At 36.0% G+C, this 18,667-nt stretch overlaps 1 protein-coding gene across 1 annotated transcript in view; it reads left to right on the top strand.

Annotated features, from left to right (window-relative positions):
- Positions 1 to 18,667, top strand: part of ARID4B (AT-rich interaction domain 4B) — an 85,497-nt gene that overhangs the window by 38,630 nt on the left and 28,200 nt on the right. Inside the window, exons 6-14 of the mRNA XM_042886416.1 lie at positions 1,560 to 1,639; positions 2,934 to 3,025; positions 5,317 to 5,455; positions 9,135 to 9,214; positions 10,496 to 10,569; positions 11,284 to 11,429; positions 16,901 to 16,973; positions 17,478 to 17,572; positions 18,566 to 18,663. Of these exons, the coding sequence (XP_042742350.1) occupies positions 1,560 to 1,639; positions 2,934 to 3,025; positions 5,317 to 5,455; positions 9,135 to 9,214; positions 10,496 to 10,569; positions 11,284 to 11,429; positions 16,901 to 16,973; positions 17,478 to 17,572; positions 18,566 to 18,663 (877 nt within the window). The remainder of the gene's footprint in view (positions 1 to 1,559; positions 1,640 to 2,933; positions 3,026 to 5,316; positions 5,456 to 9,134; positions 9,215 to 10,495; positions 10,570 to 11,283; positions 11,430 to 16,900; positions 16,974 to 17,477; positions 17,573 to 18,565; positions 18,664 to 18,667) is intronic.

Genomic DNA, 18,667 nt, shown 5'->3' with positions numbered 1-18,667 from the left:
TAAGGACAAGAGGTCTTAATTGTATGTTGACCATTTGAAATGTACCTCAGAAGTTGGTGTATTCTCTTGTGCAGCCCTTGATACTTTTTTCAACAAATTTTTAAGTGTCAAGTGTGTTTTTCACTAAGCTGTACTCAATAATTATTGTAATGTAAAACACAAAATGGTAATCTCAAGGGGTAAGGTTTTTCTTGTTCTTTAATAGTAGCGGATTATAGGGATGAAAAAAGGAATCTCAGAACTAGGTACTAGTTACTTCTATATTAAATAAATACTAGTCTGGGGTTTTGATGTACCTTGGTTGCTTTGTGTATTTTAATTAGTAGATGTTGAAACTAGAGTGCTGCACCTGCTATTTGATGACATGGCTGAAAACTAAGCTCTAATCTTGCCAGGCATCTTCTGCTGGTTGACAGCCATTCTCTGAACACTGTTATTTTGTCTCTTGTTTGTAAAAGTGCTTATGTATTTTTCCTTTTCTACCACATGATTGAATTTTAATGAGTCAAACTGTTGACTGACAGAAGAGAGCTTAAATGAGAGTGAAAGAGACATGTTGAGAACTTGCTGAAACTTTAACTTTTAATCTAATCCTGTGGTTGTTCCCTGCCCCCCAAAAGTCTTCAAGGTCACTGCGGTTGGGGACAGGAGTATAAGTGCCATGACAGTTGGGGACTGGAGAGAAGCTCAGTTCTTTGCTGACTGAACAGTGGAAGTATAACCTGAGATACCAAATTTTCATCAACTTGATAAAAGTCTGCTTTTGTATATGACCGGTTTATCAGCCTCTCAAGATGAACATATACAATGTACTCCTGGATTTAAGTGGATTAGTTGTGAAGCTAAAGCCAACTGTTTTACAAACTTGTTTCCAGCTGACCTCATTCTGTTGCTTGAAATAATGGAGCCTAGGGATTGCATGAGAAGCAGAGAATTGAGAAGGCAGGAGCTCCACAATTCTCTCACTACAACTGGTTTTACCGATTGTGCTTTGACTGTTACTTGGTGTCATCCTACTTAAGCTTTGTATCACTGCCATTCTGTAGATCAGTTGGATGAAAACAGCAGAGATAAAAGTTGAACTTTCAAGTAACAGTGAACAGTAACTTTTTTTCTCCGGATGTTCATCTGTGTTTCTCCATAGTATGTGTGACTTCCAGTTGAAGATGATGGAGATTCTGATTTTATAATAATGGTCTGTAAAAACTGAAAATGCTGTAAGAATTGCTTTTCACTTCTAGCTTGCATTGGGGTGTGTGTATGTGTGTCCCCTGATCTGTGAATTCTGTGTGCTCAGCTACTGGTTAGTTATTCCATTTACCATGTGAAAGCACAGAGTAGCTATAATGAAACAGCAGCTTGTGTATTTGATCATTTTGCACTAAGATTCTAGTGGATATCTAGCACTATCTAGGCACAGCTTTGTTATAAGTATAGCTGCAGGAAGATGTTATTTTGTGTTATGACACCTAAAGTAATTGCTTACTGATACCTTCATTTTGAAAAAACAAATCTTTTTTTTCTCTTGTTCTCCTGCACTACGTATTACCTGGTGACAGTATTTGATGATGGTGATGAGAAGACTCTCAGACGCTCTTCGCTGTGTTTGAAAGGAGAGCGGCATTTTGCAGAAAGTGAGGTAACTGAGCAATTTTAATACAACTCTTTATTGAGAAAAAAGTCAAAATGCATCTTTTGTACTTCAGTCTTCAATATGTTGTGTCCATCCATGTGACTAAAAATAATGGTTGTGTAAAATATACCTTAAATGGTTTGGATTCTGTTTCTTAAAACCCGGGAATATAGCTGAATTTCAGTAAACTTTGTGTGTAAACTTTTGATGAATAAAATAAATGTTTCAATTTTTTCACTTTTGTATTACTAATGGTCCATGGATCGTGGCTGACACGGAGAGCAGCAATCACGTGACTTTGCTTTTTATGTTGGAAAAAATCTGTAAATATCCATTGCAAAACAATCATAATATGGCACATAATAAATATACATCTTCAGACATCATTACTGTTGGTTTTTAATAAGTGATGAAACTATTTTGTGATAGCCAATAAACTTGACAGATCAGTACAAACAACTCACAGGCACGGTTCAGAGGAATATGTTTACTTTGGGAGATGTTATGCCTTTCAAAGGAAGAAAAAAGATGTGTCTAAAACAAAAACAATGCACACATACCAGCAGCTTTCAAATTTGGAACGATTCTTTTAAATTGAAATTACCTTTTAAATAGGTAAGCAGCCTTGAAGACACTGGAGGTCCTTGAGGTGCTTGCGTTGATGATGTTGTAGTCTTGCTGATTGATGGCAGTTTTCTTTCTCTCCGTCTTGTTTTATTGCTAATACTCAGCATTGGACCAACTTTAAATTTGTTTTGGAATGTGTCCCATATCAACTACACATCTTTTGTTAGTAAATTGGTTTGTTTACTGCAACTGGCTTATCTCCCTGTTTCATTTTATAGGGGAACCTTTGTTCATTTCTAAATAGATGATTTGATATTTAGTTTGGTGATAGGATAGAGACAAAAACTCATCTTCTAGAGATGAGGTATCCCAAGTTGGCAGAATACCTGATACTCCATTCTCTGACTTTGAATGGTCCAAAGTCCGGACTTTGGTAAAATACTTGTGTGTGTGTGTTGGATGAAAATTAGTTTTGTTTCGGTATAAGGGAAAAGGAATGCTTTAAAAGAAACAAACACAGCAAATGCAGACACAAAAACCCCACAATGCACACAACTGTTTCTTTTAAACCTTAAAGCAGTGACATCTATTCTAGCTCTTTACTTTGGTAATGAGACAGTCTGTATTGACAAAAAGTGTTTTAACTGGGCAATAGGAATTACATTTTGGAGAATTACTTACATGGTTCTTGTATATGTATATACCTGTTTCGTTTTGTTTTTTATTTCAACAGACTTTGGATCAGCTTCCACTCACAAATCCTGAACACTTTGGGACTCCTGTTATAGGAAAGAAAACAAACAGGGGACGGAGATCCAATCATATGTAAGTTTAATGGCTTTATATCTGTGTTTTTATTAACTTGTGAAGCTCTCAGTATGGTTTTTATTAGTTTGTTGTGTGTTCAGACTAAAAACAAACATAAAAAAACAACAAAAAAAACCCTACCCAGCAAGCTGTGTGAAAAGTATTCTTCAGTGCTGAGATTGAAAGTCAGTTTTTCCTGTGTTGCTGCATGAAAGAATTACATCATCTTCATGCTATCAATATTTAAAATGATGGTAGGTATTGACAAGTGGGCTTTACAATCTACTGAACTTGAGCTAAAACCATTATAATAGTCTTTGTTTAGCTGACCTGAAGCGTTGGTAGAAGGCACCAGAAACCTCGTGTAGTCTTTTGGTTTCCTATTATGGGGTTTCTGAAGAGCTTTTAGAAATAGAACAGAATTATGATTTGCAGCAAAGCTTACTGATAGAAAAATAAAGGCTAAGAGTAGTGACTTGATTTCCTGGGTGCTAGAATTTGTAGTAGTTGGGAACTTGAAACAACATTATGAAATACTTTTTTTTTTTTTTTTTTTTTTTTTCTTTTAAGTTTTGAGGTAGTAGTTAAGTTTTGAGGAAGAAGCTAAAATGCTTGAATTGTCCCTTCATGCTTTGGCTTCTTCGTAATAACTGATTCTAAACGTTGCCCTATCTTTGTTCACGTAGTTTGGTTTTGTGTTGTTTTGTTTTTTTTGTTCGTTTTGTTTTTTTTACTATTGTAATGTAGTGAAGGAAAAGGACAAGCTGGCACGTACTACAGCAAACGTGACTGCAACCTCCTTGATGTCTGAGTTGTTTTCTCATCTATTTCCCTAACTGTACAGGATGTTGTTATGGCAGAGAGAGCGCACTTATTTTTATCTTTGGTTCGTACTGACTGAACTAGGTAAAAAGACAAATTGTACAGATGATGGTAAGCTCAGCTGGATTGTGATCTCTCCAAGATAGCCCTGGCCTTCTCTTGTCCTTGACTTTATTCTCTTCCCACAAGAATTTCTCAAACCCCAGGAAGCATTCTGAAAGAATTCCATACTGTGTTTTAAAAGAAATCATTAATTAAAAAAAAAAAAAATTGTTGGGGGGAGAAATAATGCTTTTATCAATGCTGCAACTAATGTAAAATGAAGTAGAGACAACAAAACATGGTAATTAAACTTAGAGTATAAAAAAAGCAAATGCTAACTAAAAATGAGTCTTTTATTAACACTGAGCTTTGTGCACAGAAATAGTTATGGGAAAAATGGAAGATAGCTTTTAAATTCTGCATTAAATGCTTATTGAACATGCTTGTATTTTTCAAGTTAACTTTCAAAGTGAGTAGTCAAAAAATGTAGTATTGAATAATAGAAAAAAATAATGTGTGTGTATATAGCTACTAATGCTGAATATATGTATCTTCATATATATATATATATATATATATATATATATATATATGTATATCTGTATAGATAGATAGATAGATTTATTGTTTTTTTAACTGGTTTCACTTAATTTTAGTTGAAGTCATTTCTTACATTTCAAGTCTCCATAAGGTTAAAATGAGCTATAACTACATCCTGGAACAGCCAAAGCAATGGCCTGAAACCCTTTTATAATCAAAATACATTTGCACCTTTGCTCTTCTACTTATGTTCCTGCACCTTGTTCTGTATGAAATTGAAACAGTTATTGAAATGTACCAGTGCAGATTATTTAAAGAGCTATTTTGGGATAAAGAGATTATTTTTTTTTTCTCTTTGCTGTTTATCTTTGTAGCTGATGTTTCTTCAGAGATTTGGAGATTTGTTCTCTTAAAATAGCTTTCTGTTCTGTATGGAAGACGACAGCAGGCTTGTAGACTATGGCTGTTGAAGTAAAACCATGGAGAGATTAATCAGTTTAATTTAAAGTTGGTTCAAAACAACAACTGCCACTGTATTTTTGGATATTGTTTCACTGGGGCAAAATTAAGATTTTTGAAAGTTCTGACCATGCATATCTATTCTTCCATGGGGATGTGTGTTGTTCTTACCATTCTTCTGTGTTGTTTTTTTTCCTGGCAGGTATTACTTGTACATATGCATTTCTCAGTTTGTAATGGTTTTGTAACTGTGTTTTTTTTTATTTATAAATATAATTATTTATGAGGACATAATAATAATGAATAACATTATTTTTTAAATTACTCAACTTCAGTTTAAGTCACTATTATTTATACTACTTTTGACAATTAGCTTTGTATCACTTGTAATTATAGTAGGCAAGAGATTTGAGTGGTTGAGTTTTAAGTCTTTTTCTATTGTTCAGTCCTGAAGAAGAATCTTCATCCTCTTCCAGCGATGAAGATGAAGATGATAGGAAACAGAGTGATGAGTTACTAGGAAAAGTTGTGTGTGTTGATTGCTTCAGCGTGGATAAAAAGAAAACTCTGTGGTTTCCAGCCTTGGTAAGAATTTTATCTTTAATTTTTTAAAGTTCCATGTGTTGCTAGGCAACAAAGAGGTGGTTTTTGTTTTGTTTCCTTTTCAGTAGATCTACACTGTTAGTAGAACTTCATACGTTTCTTAAAATTTGAATGCTATAATATTAGTATTATATACTAAATATTTTCATTTACACAAACTCATTGCTAACACAGCTTTAGTTTTTCCAAACTAGCTTGGCAGTGGTTAGTATTACTACCAAACTAATTCTGGAAGGCTTTCAACCTGTGCTGTTGTATACCATTTTTCTGAAGTTGCAATATCAGGGGAGAAATTGTTAGCAGTGTGAAGAGAAAGCTTAGTAATTAAGTAGGCATGTGTTTTCTAGTTCCAGTATAAAGGCATTTGATAATAAAAGCAAATACTTTTAATTTCTAGCCTGTGGTAGAGAATTGTCAATAAATTTCTTTTAAAATAATACTGTAGTTTTTTACTAATCTAATTAATCTTCCTTTATTTTGGTTTAAAGACAAATAAACTTCTAACAAAATATATCACTGTTAGCCTAGGGATTGTATGTGGATGGACTTAAATGTTTGGAAAACTTTCAAATTTGTACTTCATTAATTTGAGATGCTTGAATCGTTTCTCCTTGGCTTTGCTGACAGTGATTTTACTGAATTTCAAGAAGACTTCCTCAGCCTTTGAAACAATGCTTCTTTGACGTTATACTCCTGGTAGTGTATAGTGCAGTATCTCTCAGTTGCAACTTTCTAGTCATCACCTCCTGTCTTGTAACGCAGTCCAGAGGCTTCCCAGAAGGATTTGTTTTGAAAGAGTTGGTGGGAGAGGATGAGTCATTGCAGTCTCTTCTACAGCAACGGGGAGGGCAGTACATGCGGCAAGGAGATAACCCTGCTGATGGAAGATAGCTTTAAGAGAATTTTTCAGTAGCAGGCAAGAAAACTGAGCTGTTTCTTTATTGAAAGCTGTCATCAAATTTGATACTGCCTACCTTCTGTTGATAACTGTGCTGTGAACGGGTCGGTTTGCTGGCCTGCTTTTTCTCATGCTGTTGTTAGGCCTTGTGATGATCCACATAATTGACAACAGTTTCCAGTGTAGACTCTGGTAGCTATTTTGCTTGCATGGGGTGGAATGGATAATTAGGATAGCTGTGGGTTTGATCTTAAGAATTAATGAAGCTCTGTTGCTCGTTATTCCAAGGTATATCAAAAATCCGTGCTCTTATTTCTTGAGCTTTCATTTGGGGGTTGGCATAGCTTGTTCTATGTGGAAAATGAGTAAATGAGAAGCAACAGAGGGATGAAGTTGGAGAGTGGAGCTTGTTAACTCTGAAGTAGTTTATCCTAGATTAACTGTTACTTCAGTAATCAGGTTTACAGTTCTGCAAATGAATATGGTATTGTATTTAAACTTAAAGGTGATATCAAATAATAGATTTATTGCCCAAATAGCTTCTTCCCCTTCCTATAGATGTGATGTTCTGTTCTTTTATCTTTTAAGGGTTTACTTATACTTTATCAATAAAGTAATTTTATTTTGTTTCTGAGCAGTTTTGCTTAAACTGCATAGCGTGGCTGACTGTAATTATGTGAAAATGCAGCCTCGGATGCTGAGGAATATGCATGTCCAAAATGCTTCACTTTATTATTAATGATGCTGTATTCAGATACAGTTTCTGTTTGAACAAATGGAGGACATTGAGCAAGTTGATTATGAGAGAAGGTCAGAGATCAGTCTAAACCTTAACAGCAAAGAACAGTTGAGATTAGTAATGGGATTGCTTTGACTACAGCCGGGTAGGTTGTAATTGATAAAGGTCTGAACTGTAGAGGTCTATGTTTTTGGTTTTGTTTGTTTGTTTTAAATAGTTTTAAGGAGTCAGTGGCTGACTGCATTGGCTTAATCCTGCCTGCATTTTTTTTTTGTGTGGTTGGTGTGGTTTTTTTTTTTGAGAGCAGTGGCTAATTGCATTTAAAATAAACAAAAATGTCTGGCAGTTGTTCTTCCTGTTAGGTAGTGTGCTTGGTAAGCTTTATAGTATTACTTGGTTAGAATGTGTGCTTAAAGGCTTTTGGAAGTTACAGTTAGGAAGTCTTTTCACAGCATTTTCAGAAAACTGAGCTTACATAGGATCATCTCCCTCATCCTTCTATAAATACAATGGAGTTTGTTTTGCAAGGAAATCAAGAAGGCTTGATTCAGGGAAAATTGAGATGATGCCATTGTGTGTAAGGCACTAGATGAGATTGTGGTAAGCTGTTCTCTAAACTGTGAATGGATTTCTGACTGCTACAATCTTGAGGCTGCTAGAAATCAGTAGCTGAAGTCAGGCCAGCTTTTCAATCTTTAAAGAGCTTGGAGATTGTCTGTTTTAAATGGGGATGATTATTGGTTTATTTTCTAGATACTGATGCGGTTCCTACAGACTGTATCTCAGACTGTATTTTAAGTAGGAAGTTTCAGTTTTTGTATAGTACTTTCTTTGGAGATTGTGAAACACATTGAATTTGGAGGCTTGCACTGCCTAGTTTTATTTCTCTTGAGAAGCCTGTTTAACCTGTGCTGTATGATAAACAACGCAATTGGAGCTTTTCACTTCAACTTCTAGAACACTGCATAGCTGACAGCCTACATAATGAGGGAGACAACCGTATGTTGTACAGCATCTTCTTCTATCCAACACAAAGTAGGACTGCAAGCAACTGCTCCGAGAGGAGAGGAGTTTACCAGGACTAAATTAGAGTTGCTGCTCCTTGGGGCTTCATATCAGCCAGAGTTTTCTTAACTTTCTGGGAGCAATTCAAGTTTTGAGGGGAAAAATGATGGAAAGTGCTGCTTTCCAGTTCCATAAGTCTGGAATGTCAATGAATAATGTATGTGTTATCAAATTCCCCAACTTTGTAAATTAACGACTTTTATACTAACTTATAAGATTCAGATAGCTTTTAAAATTGCAATTTATTTATTGCAATAAGCTGAAGGTGGTATCTCAGTGCTAGGCTAGACTTAAATTTATTTCTTGAATTAAAGAGTCTATCATAACACTTGTACATCAGACATTTTTATCTCCTAGTAGGTAGCTTATGAGACATTTAAGATCAGACTGCATGGGGCCCTGAGCAACCTGACCTAGCTGTAGGTTGGTTCATTTCATAGCAGGGCAGTTGGCCCATATGGCTTTTAAAGATCCCTTACAACTCAACTGATTCTATGATTCTTCATAAAATTGTGTGAGGAGGGATTGTTTGGTTGTTTCTTTTTCTTCTCTGAGACTGAGTTATGACGTCTTCGCAATTTCTGGACGTGTTCAGAAGAGATCCCTGATGGCAGTGTTTGTTGAGAGAAGCCTTTTTAGGATGAGGAGTAAAATCTGCTGTAGTGACGTGACAGGTACTTAGTGTTTGTCAGGAGGTTGTTTTTAATCTTTCTCTGGTGGCAGCAGCTAGTTCCCTCCAGGCAGCAAGCATGGACCTCTATATGCAGTAATTCCAGGCGAGCATTGCTCCTGTGTTTTGAGAGATCTTGCTCTTGTGTTCTGAGGGATCTCAGTTCCTTTCATTGCACTGTTGCTGGAGAGAAATGAACCCGAAAACTTTTTGAGAACCATTGGTAAATACTATTACTATCTTGTTACTCTTTTTTTCTCTAAATTTTGCATTTGTAATATCTTTGCAGGTGGTCTGTCCAGACTGCAGTGACGATATTGCAGTGAAAAAAGACAACATTCTCGTTCGTTCTTTTAAGGATGGCAAATTGTAAGTAGGAATGTAGAGACTGATAATGAATAACGTGTGTACCAGTCAAGCGAATCATAGTGTGAGATACAGTGAATACAGTACTAATAACAGTTCTGAAAGTTTCTGCAAAGATTTTTCTTGTGTTTAGAAAACTGTAAATGGCCTACACAGTGATAAAATTAGCCTTCAACTGTGTTAATAATTGTTACAACTGTGGCAAGCAAAGCGTTTCTTTTTTCTTGCTCTGATTGGAGCTGGGCACTGCTTTTCAGGGTCATGGCCATGTGCTTACCCAGTCATTAGAAGATGTGTGTGTTTGTGGAATATAAATATGCACACAGCATTTTTTTTTCATGAGGTAAAAGGTGTATGTTTGTCTGAGAATAGACTACAGAGCTGCATGTTAGCGTTCTCCAAAAAGAGCTGTGATGCTATTCAAGGGAGGAAGGAAAATAGTGAAACCTAGAGAACCAGTTTGTAGGGGGTTCACATAGAACAGAGAACTTTGTGTTCAGCTCATGACACTCAGGAAGGAAGTTCAATGTATGTTAATAGTATTCTCTTTTCTTGGTTTTAGTTCTAGTTTTAAAAGCTCCAGCTATTTATTTTGCTTAGCTTGTTTTAAGAGAATGCTTGTGCAGAAAAGACAATGACATATTTAATGATTTAACTGTAGTTTAGTTACTTAGTAAGTCTAGGCTATTGCTTTCTGGTGCCATTTGCAGTTATTCATGCGTTCAGTGCACATCACTGGAGAAACACGTGTGTGTGCAGGCAAGTGTGTGTATACATGCTTCACCTTCTCCCTCTCCACAGTCCAAGCTGCTGTTCACATCAGCTTCTTTGAATCTAGCCGCAGCAGAAATTAAAAAGTGCTTTGTTTTTTAATTTGAAGTATTTTGTATGTTAATACTCATTTAGGTTTCATGTGGGGGAGGTGTTTGTGAGTGAGTAGCTACTTGCTAAGCTAATGTGAGCTTTTTCTCTAAGGAAATATATACTAGGCAGATTTGAGAAAATGTATGTTAGCAGAAAGTTTTCTTCAATACGTAGTGAATAGATTATGTGCTGTAACTACATTTATGTAGAAGTTTTTATTTTAGTCCACTAATGGGTTAATACCATACCAGACTGTTATACAGTGGAATTGTTCAGGTATCCTTCATATTCCTCTTCTGTATTGTTAGTAATTGTTATGATCTTGGTGATCAGCTCTGTATTATAGTGTTAATTTAGCTTTGAAATCCTTAAAATATATATTTTTAATAATATTTCTTGGATGCTTCTTAAATTATCTAGTGTTTCTGTGCCAAGAAAAGATGTTCGGGAAATTAGTGAAACTTCACCAAAGCCTGATGCTCTCCTAAAACAAGGTAAAAATAGTTTTTAATGAGAAAACATGTGCCAGTTGTACCAACTTTGTGATGGATTGATTCATGTCTTAAAAATGCTAAAATTGTTAAGAGGAAAAGATCCTATATACCTTGAGGCCAAACATTGCTGAAAACCTGTAGGAATGGTTTTCTTCAAACAACAAAAAGCATCCTGTCTTAAATGTCGATGTGTCAAACAAAGGATGTAATTGTACAGTGCTTGTTAGTTTTGTAGGTTATTTACTATTTGGCCTTTGTGTTCAACCTTAATAGAGTTATTTTTTATCACAGCACTCCTGGTAGGTCTGAGGGAGCACTGCTATACACTCAAGAACCTGGAACTGTGAATTTGTTTGAAAGCTGAAATTTGTGTGATTTAACTTCTAAAATGGGATTGTAAATATTTCCTCCTCCTTTTCCTCTTTGTTTAACATGATAAATCGCAGTGAAAACTTATTAGTGGAGGAATTCTCTCAATTAAATATATTCACCATCCTAATAATAGCTCTGAATAGTTTGAGATATGGAGAAGATGGGGCTAGTTTGGCTGGGTAAGGTGAGTAAAGATGGACAACACAGGGATTTAGTTGAGATTCTTTGAAGTTGGGGTGGAATAGTTAATTAGCAGTCTTTGAGTCAGCTACTTTATTTGATTAAAACATTTGGTGAAATTGATCCTTCCTTCACTGCTAACAAATTCTGGTCCTCTTACAGCTTTTGACCAAGCTCTTGAATTCCGTAAAAATAAAACTGTTCCTAGTAACTGGAAAACAGAATTGAAAGAAGACAGCTCCAGCAGTGAAGCTGAAGAGGAGGAGGAAGATGAAAAAGAAAAAGAGGACAACAGCAGTGAGGAAGAGGCAAGTGAAGTTACTATGCAAGTAGCTTAGATACACAACTGATGTTATCAAGACTAATATTTAGTTAGGAATTACTACTATTTGACAGCATATAACATCTTAACGCAGGCAATAGTTTGGCTTCTCAGCTTTTAAAATCTCTGTTTAACAAAGATTAAAGTGAAAATAACAACTTGGAAGTCTAACAATTATCTTCGAATCGCTAGGCAAAGAAAGTGCAGTCAGTGGCCTGTGTCAGTGAAACTTTAATAAAAAAAATAAAATAAAATAAAAAAGAAGAAGGGGAAGGTAAAACTCAGATCCTGTTTTAGAATCTTTCCCATGCTGATCTTAATGCAACCACAGAAGGGTTACAGTACCTTGTGAGACACTGATCAGAGTGAGGAAGGGTAGATACTGGTGTGTGCTCTCATGCATATTGCTTTCACTAAAAGAGAGAAAGGTTGCCCTTACTTATGCATATTTCTAAATGGATCTTGCCCACTACCTATCAAAGGTTAAACCGTCTTCCATCTGGAAAGGTACATGTTTTAAAACAGCTAAATGCACATCCCAGTGAAGGATATGCAGTGTATTTTTATTACTTTAAAACAAACCTTCAAAATGCACATATCATCTGCTCAAGTGCTGGGTTTAATTTCAGAGTTCAGTGCTAACATTTATTTCTTATTTCATACTTATTTATTTCATTTCTTTTCATCTATCTCCTACCTGACAGTCATTCTCAGCAAAAGTGTAAAGCATTTCTCTGCAGGCATATGCCTTTTCCTGGAACTTCTTCTAGGCTCCCTTGGAGAAAGCAATTGGTTGATTCAAAGGATGCATGAATGATGTATCAGTTTAAAATCTTTCTGGAGGGTTTTAAACCCTCTTTCTCTCCATTTGAATAGGAAACATGCATGCACTGTAAATATCACTGTCTGAAGTTATCCTCAGAAATTTCTGAGGTGTCAAAACCCTTGTTCAACTTTATGAGCATCCTATTCTTTGATAAAACTGTTGCTTTTGAGTATGTGAAATCATTAATGTTAATAAAAGCGTATCTTGGTGTTCTGCCAAGACTTTGCATGTGTAGAAGATATATTCTTAGTATCTTAGTGGCTGACAACACTGCGTGTGGCAGAAGGGTTGCAGCTAGGTGATCTTTGAAGTCCCTTCCAAACCAAGACGTTCTGTGTTTCTATGAACTTTCTCTTTGCTTTGAACACCCATTTTCTTTGCACAATTCTGTTGCAGTATTGAAAGGCAAAGGAGTTCTTTTTCACCAGTGCAGATCATCACATTTCTTAGAGCAAATGTCAGTCATGGCCCAGTTGGGTTTCCACTTCTTTGATCACTCTCCTTCCAAATAATGCATTGTCTTTCTGTAGTGATGTTGCTGGTGAGTGTGTTGTGTTGTGCAGAAGGCCGTAGTTTTCCTTTATGGCAGTGTAGTAAGATCCATGTATGATTTTAGCATTGCTATAAATAACTGCACACACAAGTGATGATAAACCTTTCTACTGACTGTAGAACTACACCTCAGTAAATATGTCGCTCAACACGTGTTTCAAGGCCCAGTGGAACTTGTTACCTTTTATACAGCAGCCTCACCTAAGGCAGCTTCTCTGAGCTGTTGTTCCTGACCCGTGTTCTTGTCACTTTTGAAAAAAAAATAAGCCAAACTAGGCTTACATGGTTCTGTTTTGTGTCTTTCTCCCCTGTATGTTTGTCGCCCTGTCCTCCTCTCTGTTTCATGCTCTCAAATTACTGTCTGGCTCGTAACTGTAGATTCTTTTATGAAGCAGAAATTTCAAGTAGCTTCCACTGATCTTTCACTGCTCACTTTTAACTACAGAAAGCAGAATCTACTGGTTTTCTAGTAGTGAAAAGAAAAGAGATTTTGAGACTCTTGAATAACTACCAAGAAATGTGAGTTGTTGTACCTTTCTTTTATCCTGTTCTACTGAAGAATTGCTGTACTACAAAGCTATTTCTCTGGCTACCCTGATGTGAAGAAGCAGAAGAACTTTCAATCAAATCATGGAGTCTATGCACTTCTCTTTCACCTTTGTTCTTTCTTTTGTACTGGAAATATGGAGCCCTGCCTCATGCTTGGTTTTCTAATTCTGTTATTCCCTCCCAACTTTTGGTCCAGAAAAAAAAAAAAAAAAGATGAGGAAAGAAGAAAATTAGTGGAAAGAGCTTCATTTAGCTGGCTGTGAAGCTGGAAGAGAGGCTTTTTGAATCTTTCACTTGGTGTGTACTTTCAAGGTCTGTTTCTCTGATTTGTTATGCTGCTGACAGTAATGCAGTAAGCTGAGATTTCCATCCATAGTGGAAATTTAAAGAGCGTGATAGATAAATGGTTGTTATGGTCTTTTACTGACTACATAATCCTTCGCAATTGTAGCTCTGACATACTAAAAGATGAGGCTCGCTCTTTCTTTCTTTCATTTCTTTATTTTAGGGAGGATTCAAAAGTGAGAAAATCTTTGCTGCTTTTCCACAGGCAGCCGTGATCTAAGTTGTGTAGTCTGATATGGGCTCTGGTATGTTGAGAAACAAAGTGTATTTCCATGGACTCAGTACAGTTCTTGATTTTTTTTTTTTTTCCAGAGCAGGTTTGTGTCCAGCCATGGGCATGATGAGCAAGAAGATTCTTCCCTCTGCAGTGTAACATGCAGTCATTTTATAGCAGTCATTCCATTGCTACTTATTTTAGGTGGAAATATTTGCCATCTTTAGCTATGCTGTTTGTAAATATTTGACCTTGTAGCTTTTGTCTTTGGAGAGACTGTTTCTGTTGTCTCTCAATTATCAAGAAACATCTTTTCTTAAGCAGGACCTCTGAGCTTGTTCTTTACAGAGCACCACCTGCAGATAGTTCTAGCTCTTTCCAGGATGTGTTGTCTTCTTTTTCTGCTTTGTAAGTGGAAGAATGGAAAGTGCTTTCCTTTCCTCTTCTGAATCTGATGGTAGCTGAAAGGATTGACAAGGATTCTCTCTTTTCTTCTGGATTACAGTACTATGTGACTTTTATTTGCTGCTTTGAAGCATGTTGCTTTTTTCTAGATCTCGATATCAAACACATAAGCTAATTTCTTTTACCTTTTTGACATAGACAAATTAGAGGGTACAGAGCAACCTGTTTAGTGCTGTGGTTAACTAACTTGGAAATAAGCAGAGGTGACAGAATATGCTATGTCTGCCTTAATCCACAGTCTAGGAAACCCTGTTCTGTACTCAGTGATTATTTAAGAGATTCCATAAATGTTTTAGAGAGTATTAAGAGTTAACAGTATGTGTAGCATGTATTGATTTTTGTAAAGATTCTGAGAAAGAAGTCTTTTCAGAGGCACGCGAGGTCTTAACCTTCCCTCTTAACACACTTTCTTAGAAGGCTTTATTGGGAATATTAATGAGGAATATCCACTTGGCATTTTGACACCTCTTTGCATTGATACATTTGAGATATAAGTACTTTTCAAACATTACATCTTACAGGGAGGAAAGAGCAGCAGTGTTATGTTCAGCCTACTCATCACCTTTATTTTAGTTCCCCTGACAGACATTTTGCATCTTGAAAGTTTTGTTGGGTTAAAAGCTTTCTCCTTCCTCATCTTCCATCCCTTAAATAGTCTGTGAGACCACTTCCTTATGGCAAGTAGTCTCTTGTTGGTGAGGAATGGAGGAAAAAAAACACAAATAGGTGTCTTTGATCTCTTCACCATGTTCCAGTGCATACTGGTAAAAGTCCTATACTAGTACCTGTCGTGTGTGACATGACAAGAAGGAAAAGAAAGAAAAAATAAAAATAAAAAAAAATCCACATCTCTGCCTCAGTACTGTGTACCCCTTATACCAAAACCATAGAACAACAAATCTTAATACTTTCCAATCAGGACATTTGTGGTTATATTCAAGTTTGATGGTAGCAGGTTCCATCCTTGCTTACTAGCAGTGTGAACTTTCTTAACCAAGCATATATCTATATGTATGTGTCTGTACTACTGCAGGGCTGCAGCGTCGCTCCTCATACCAGTGGAGGATTACTATATACTCCTGACTCATTCTGGCCTTACCTTGTGAGGATGTAACCTGTCCTCCTTGCTCGTCAAAATAGCCTGCACTGAGTTTTGCTGGTGTACTAGGTAGTGGGTAGATGCTTATCCTCTCATGTCCCTCACGGAGGCTTACATCTTGTATTGCCTTTGCAGTGGCTCTGACTGGAGTACTTCATTTGTAGTACTTCATGAAGTACTTTTCATTCTACTTCTGTTATTAAATATGCTTAAATGTTAACAATTTCAGCACAGGGCAAATAGTTCTTAGTTATTATTATTATTATTTTTGCTGCTTTGCTTTAGTACGTTCTCCAAGTGCATTTAATGGAGAAAAGGAAGTATACAACAAAAAGACCCCACTACAGCCTTCCTTAACCTGATTTTCAGCCACAATTTTTGTTTCTTTTTCGTCATGTTTAACAATTGTATTCTGTTTCTACTGATTGCTGAGCTCCCTTGGTCTGACTTTAAATGCAGTGTGTTTTGTGAAGCTTTAACGTTTAGCAAAAGGAGGCTGTTGAAGGATGAAAAAATAAACATGGAATGGAGATGCGCACACACAAAAAGGTTTTAGAATTTATTAGTTAATTTTAGAAGCTTTCCAGGTAGTAGTGAAAAAGGAATGTAGAAAATGAACTTCTGTTCAGCATATTGTTTTGAAGTAGCTTTGTCATCCATTTCTAAGAATTCTGATTATAGGCTTAATATTTTATATTCAATATACCGGTTGTGGCAAGTGACATTTTCTAATGAAATTGAGCCCTAGTGCTTTAAGAAACCCTACTGTTTATTAATTTAGGTGAATCTAATACAAGGCTTTATTAGTGCAATGAACTGAATATCCAAAATATCCATTGTTATTTCAGTTCTGGGATTGATCCTGCTCACTACGCACGCATTCAGCTGGTACCTCATGGCAGTAGCATGCGGTGTCATTGGCTGTGGTTTGTCAGTGCTGTGGATTAGAACTTCTGAGAAAGTGCAAGCATGATTTTGTCTTCTACTTCATTCCTGAAAGTTGCACAGTGCATCCGAGCATTAAGAAATTGCTTAACTGCAGAGGAAATAGAGATCTGATATCCCTTGAGCATTAATACTGGTATCTACCAGACTTTGTGTAAAGGAACAAAATTAAGAATATATCTTGATGGTGTTTATGATATCTATGACAGTGATTCATCAAAAATCCAGTTTCAGATGTGTCATTACAGTTATTGTCTTATGTATGTTGATAAAGTGTGCTATGTAAAACTCCATGTGGCATAGCACTGAGGCCAGTGTTATTCTTTGTGTAGTTTCTTGTTCCTGACTGCAGTTAAAACAAACTTAAACTTTTGAACCTAAGTGATTTTCTTATTGATAGCCTGTAACTCACAAGTGTGAAATGTTTGTGGTTTTTTTTTTTTTTTTTTTTTTTTTTAACAGGAGGAAATAGAGCCTTTTCCTGAAGAAAGGGAGAACTTTCTTCAGCAATTATACAAATTCATGGAAGACAGAGGTACGCATTTCCGTGTTTGACTTGTTAGATTTAGAGGTATTGCTTAGCAATACTTCAAAGACCCGAGTCTGTGAACTAGTAATGCTGTACAGTTTATTTTTTGAAACAGTGAGACTGCATTCCTTGCTTCCCATCCTCTTAGAAGATGAGTCTGTCTGTTAACTCTGGCCCTCAGCAGGACTAGGCTGGTTCTTTTAGAGGCATCTTTTTCAGTGGGTGAAATAGAAGTGTATATATAAGAAGCAAGAGAAGTTGCATCATTTGTGCGTACTCAGTAATATATGGAATAGTGCAAATATCTGAATTTATTTATATTATTGAACTGTAGGCAGAATGGCTTATTAAAACTCGTGAGTTTTAGTTTTCACAAAAAATAAACAGTAGATAAACGAGATGGTCGGAAAATTTACCATACTATTTAATAGTGCAGTAGCATATGTGGAGTGGGTTTCATGTTGCTCTCAAAAAGATATTTCAAAACACTTTAACTGTCTATCTTTACAGGGACTCCTATTAACAAACGACCTGTACTAGGATATAGAAATTTGAATCTGTTCAAATTATTCAGACTTGTACATAAGCTTGGAGGATTTGATAATGTGAGTATTACAGATCTATAAAATCTGGGGATGGTGTTTTTCCTTAAGTAGGAATAAAGAAAAAATCTTGTGTAGCAGCTCCAGATATTAAAATTGAGTTCTGACAGAAACTAGTTACATTTTAAATCAATTGTCTACTCAATGTGTTGTTATTGCTGCATAAAATCAGCCAACATATGTGTTTCTGTGAGATTTCAAGAAATGTTTGTCTGATAAAATTGTTACCCTGAAGTGGAAAGTGTCACTGCTCAGTAAAATCCCAAAGGCAGGTAACTGTAAGTTCAAGTTGGTTGTGAGACACTAAACTCCTATCTGTTCTGGGCAATATATAGAGGAACGTGCTGACTGGAATTGGTCTTAGTGCAGTAGTTGATGCGTAGGGAATTCTTGGTCAAGCAGATTCTGTTACTGCTTTGAGCTACTTCTCATAAATCTAGCCTGTCAGCTGAGGAGGCTGGTTTGTGCTGTGCTGCCTTTCTACTATACAAGGGATGATCTTGTACTCAGTATCACAGTAGATCTGCTTTACCTTCACAGATGGTGAGAAATGAGCATATCACACTGTCACAAAGCTTTGACACTGAAGAGTGTGTTAAAGATATATATTAGCTACCAGTCTTAGATTATCTAATGCAGTACTGCAAGGATGTAGTATTGTTAATACTTGGAATGAGTGTTTTTCTTTCCAATTTAATTAAAATTCTAGATGTGATATTTCAAGAATTCTTTTAACTATACTGATCTTTATATTTGTTTTTTCCTTTATTATCACCCCGAGAGAAAGTCCAGCTGTGGCTTACTAAAGTGCAGAAATGCTAAATTGCTACAAGTAGTTACACTAAACTACAGTTTGTGTTACAGTGAAAGTACAGTGTATGATAAATAGAGATTTTGTAGAGAGAATTAAATATTATTGTATGAAATGGTAGACACAGCTTGGTCTTCTATGTCAGTGAGTTAATTCAGCAACCATTGTTATATTTGCTTTAACAGATTGAAAGTGGAGCAGTATGGAAGCAAGTTTATCAAGATCTTGGAATCCCTGTATTGAATTCAGCTGCAGGATATAATGTTAAATGTGCATACAAAAAGTAA

Source organism: Lagopus leucura, unplaced genomic scaffold (genome assembly GCF_019238085.1).
Source record: "Lagopus leucura isolate 7727_CA_CO unplaced genomic scaffold, USGS_WTPT01 Super-Scaffold_73, whole genome shotgun sequence".
In the NCBI taxonomy this organism is placed as follows: Eukaryota; Metazoa; Chordata; class Aves; order Galliformes; family Phasianidae; genus Lagopus; species Lagopus leucura.
Note: the sequence above shows the minus strand (reverse complement) of the source record. Positions and strands in the feature narration are given on the sequence as shown.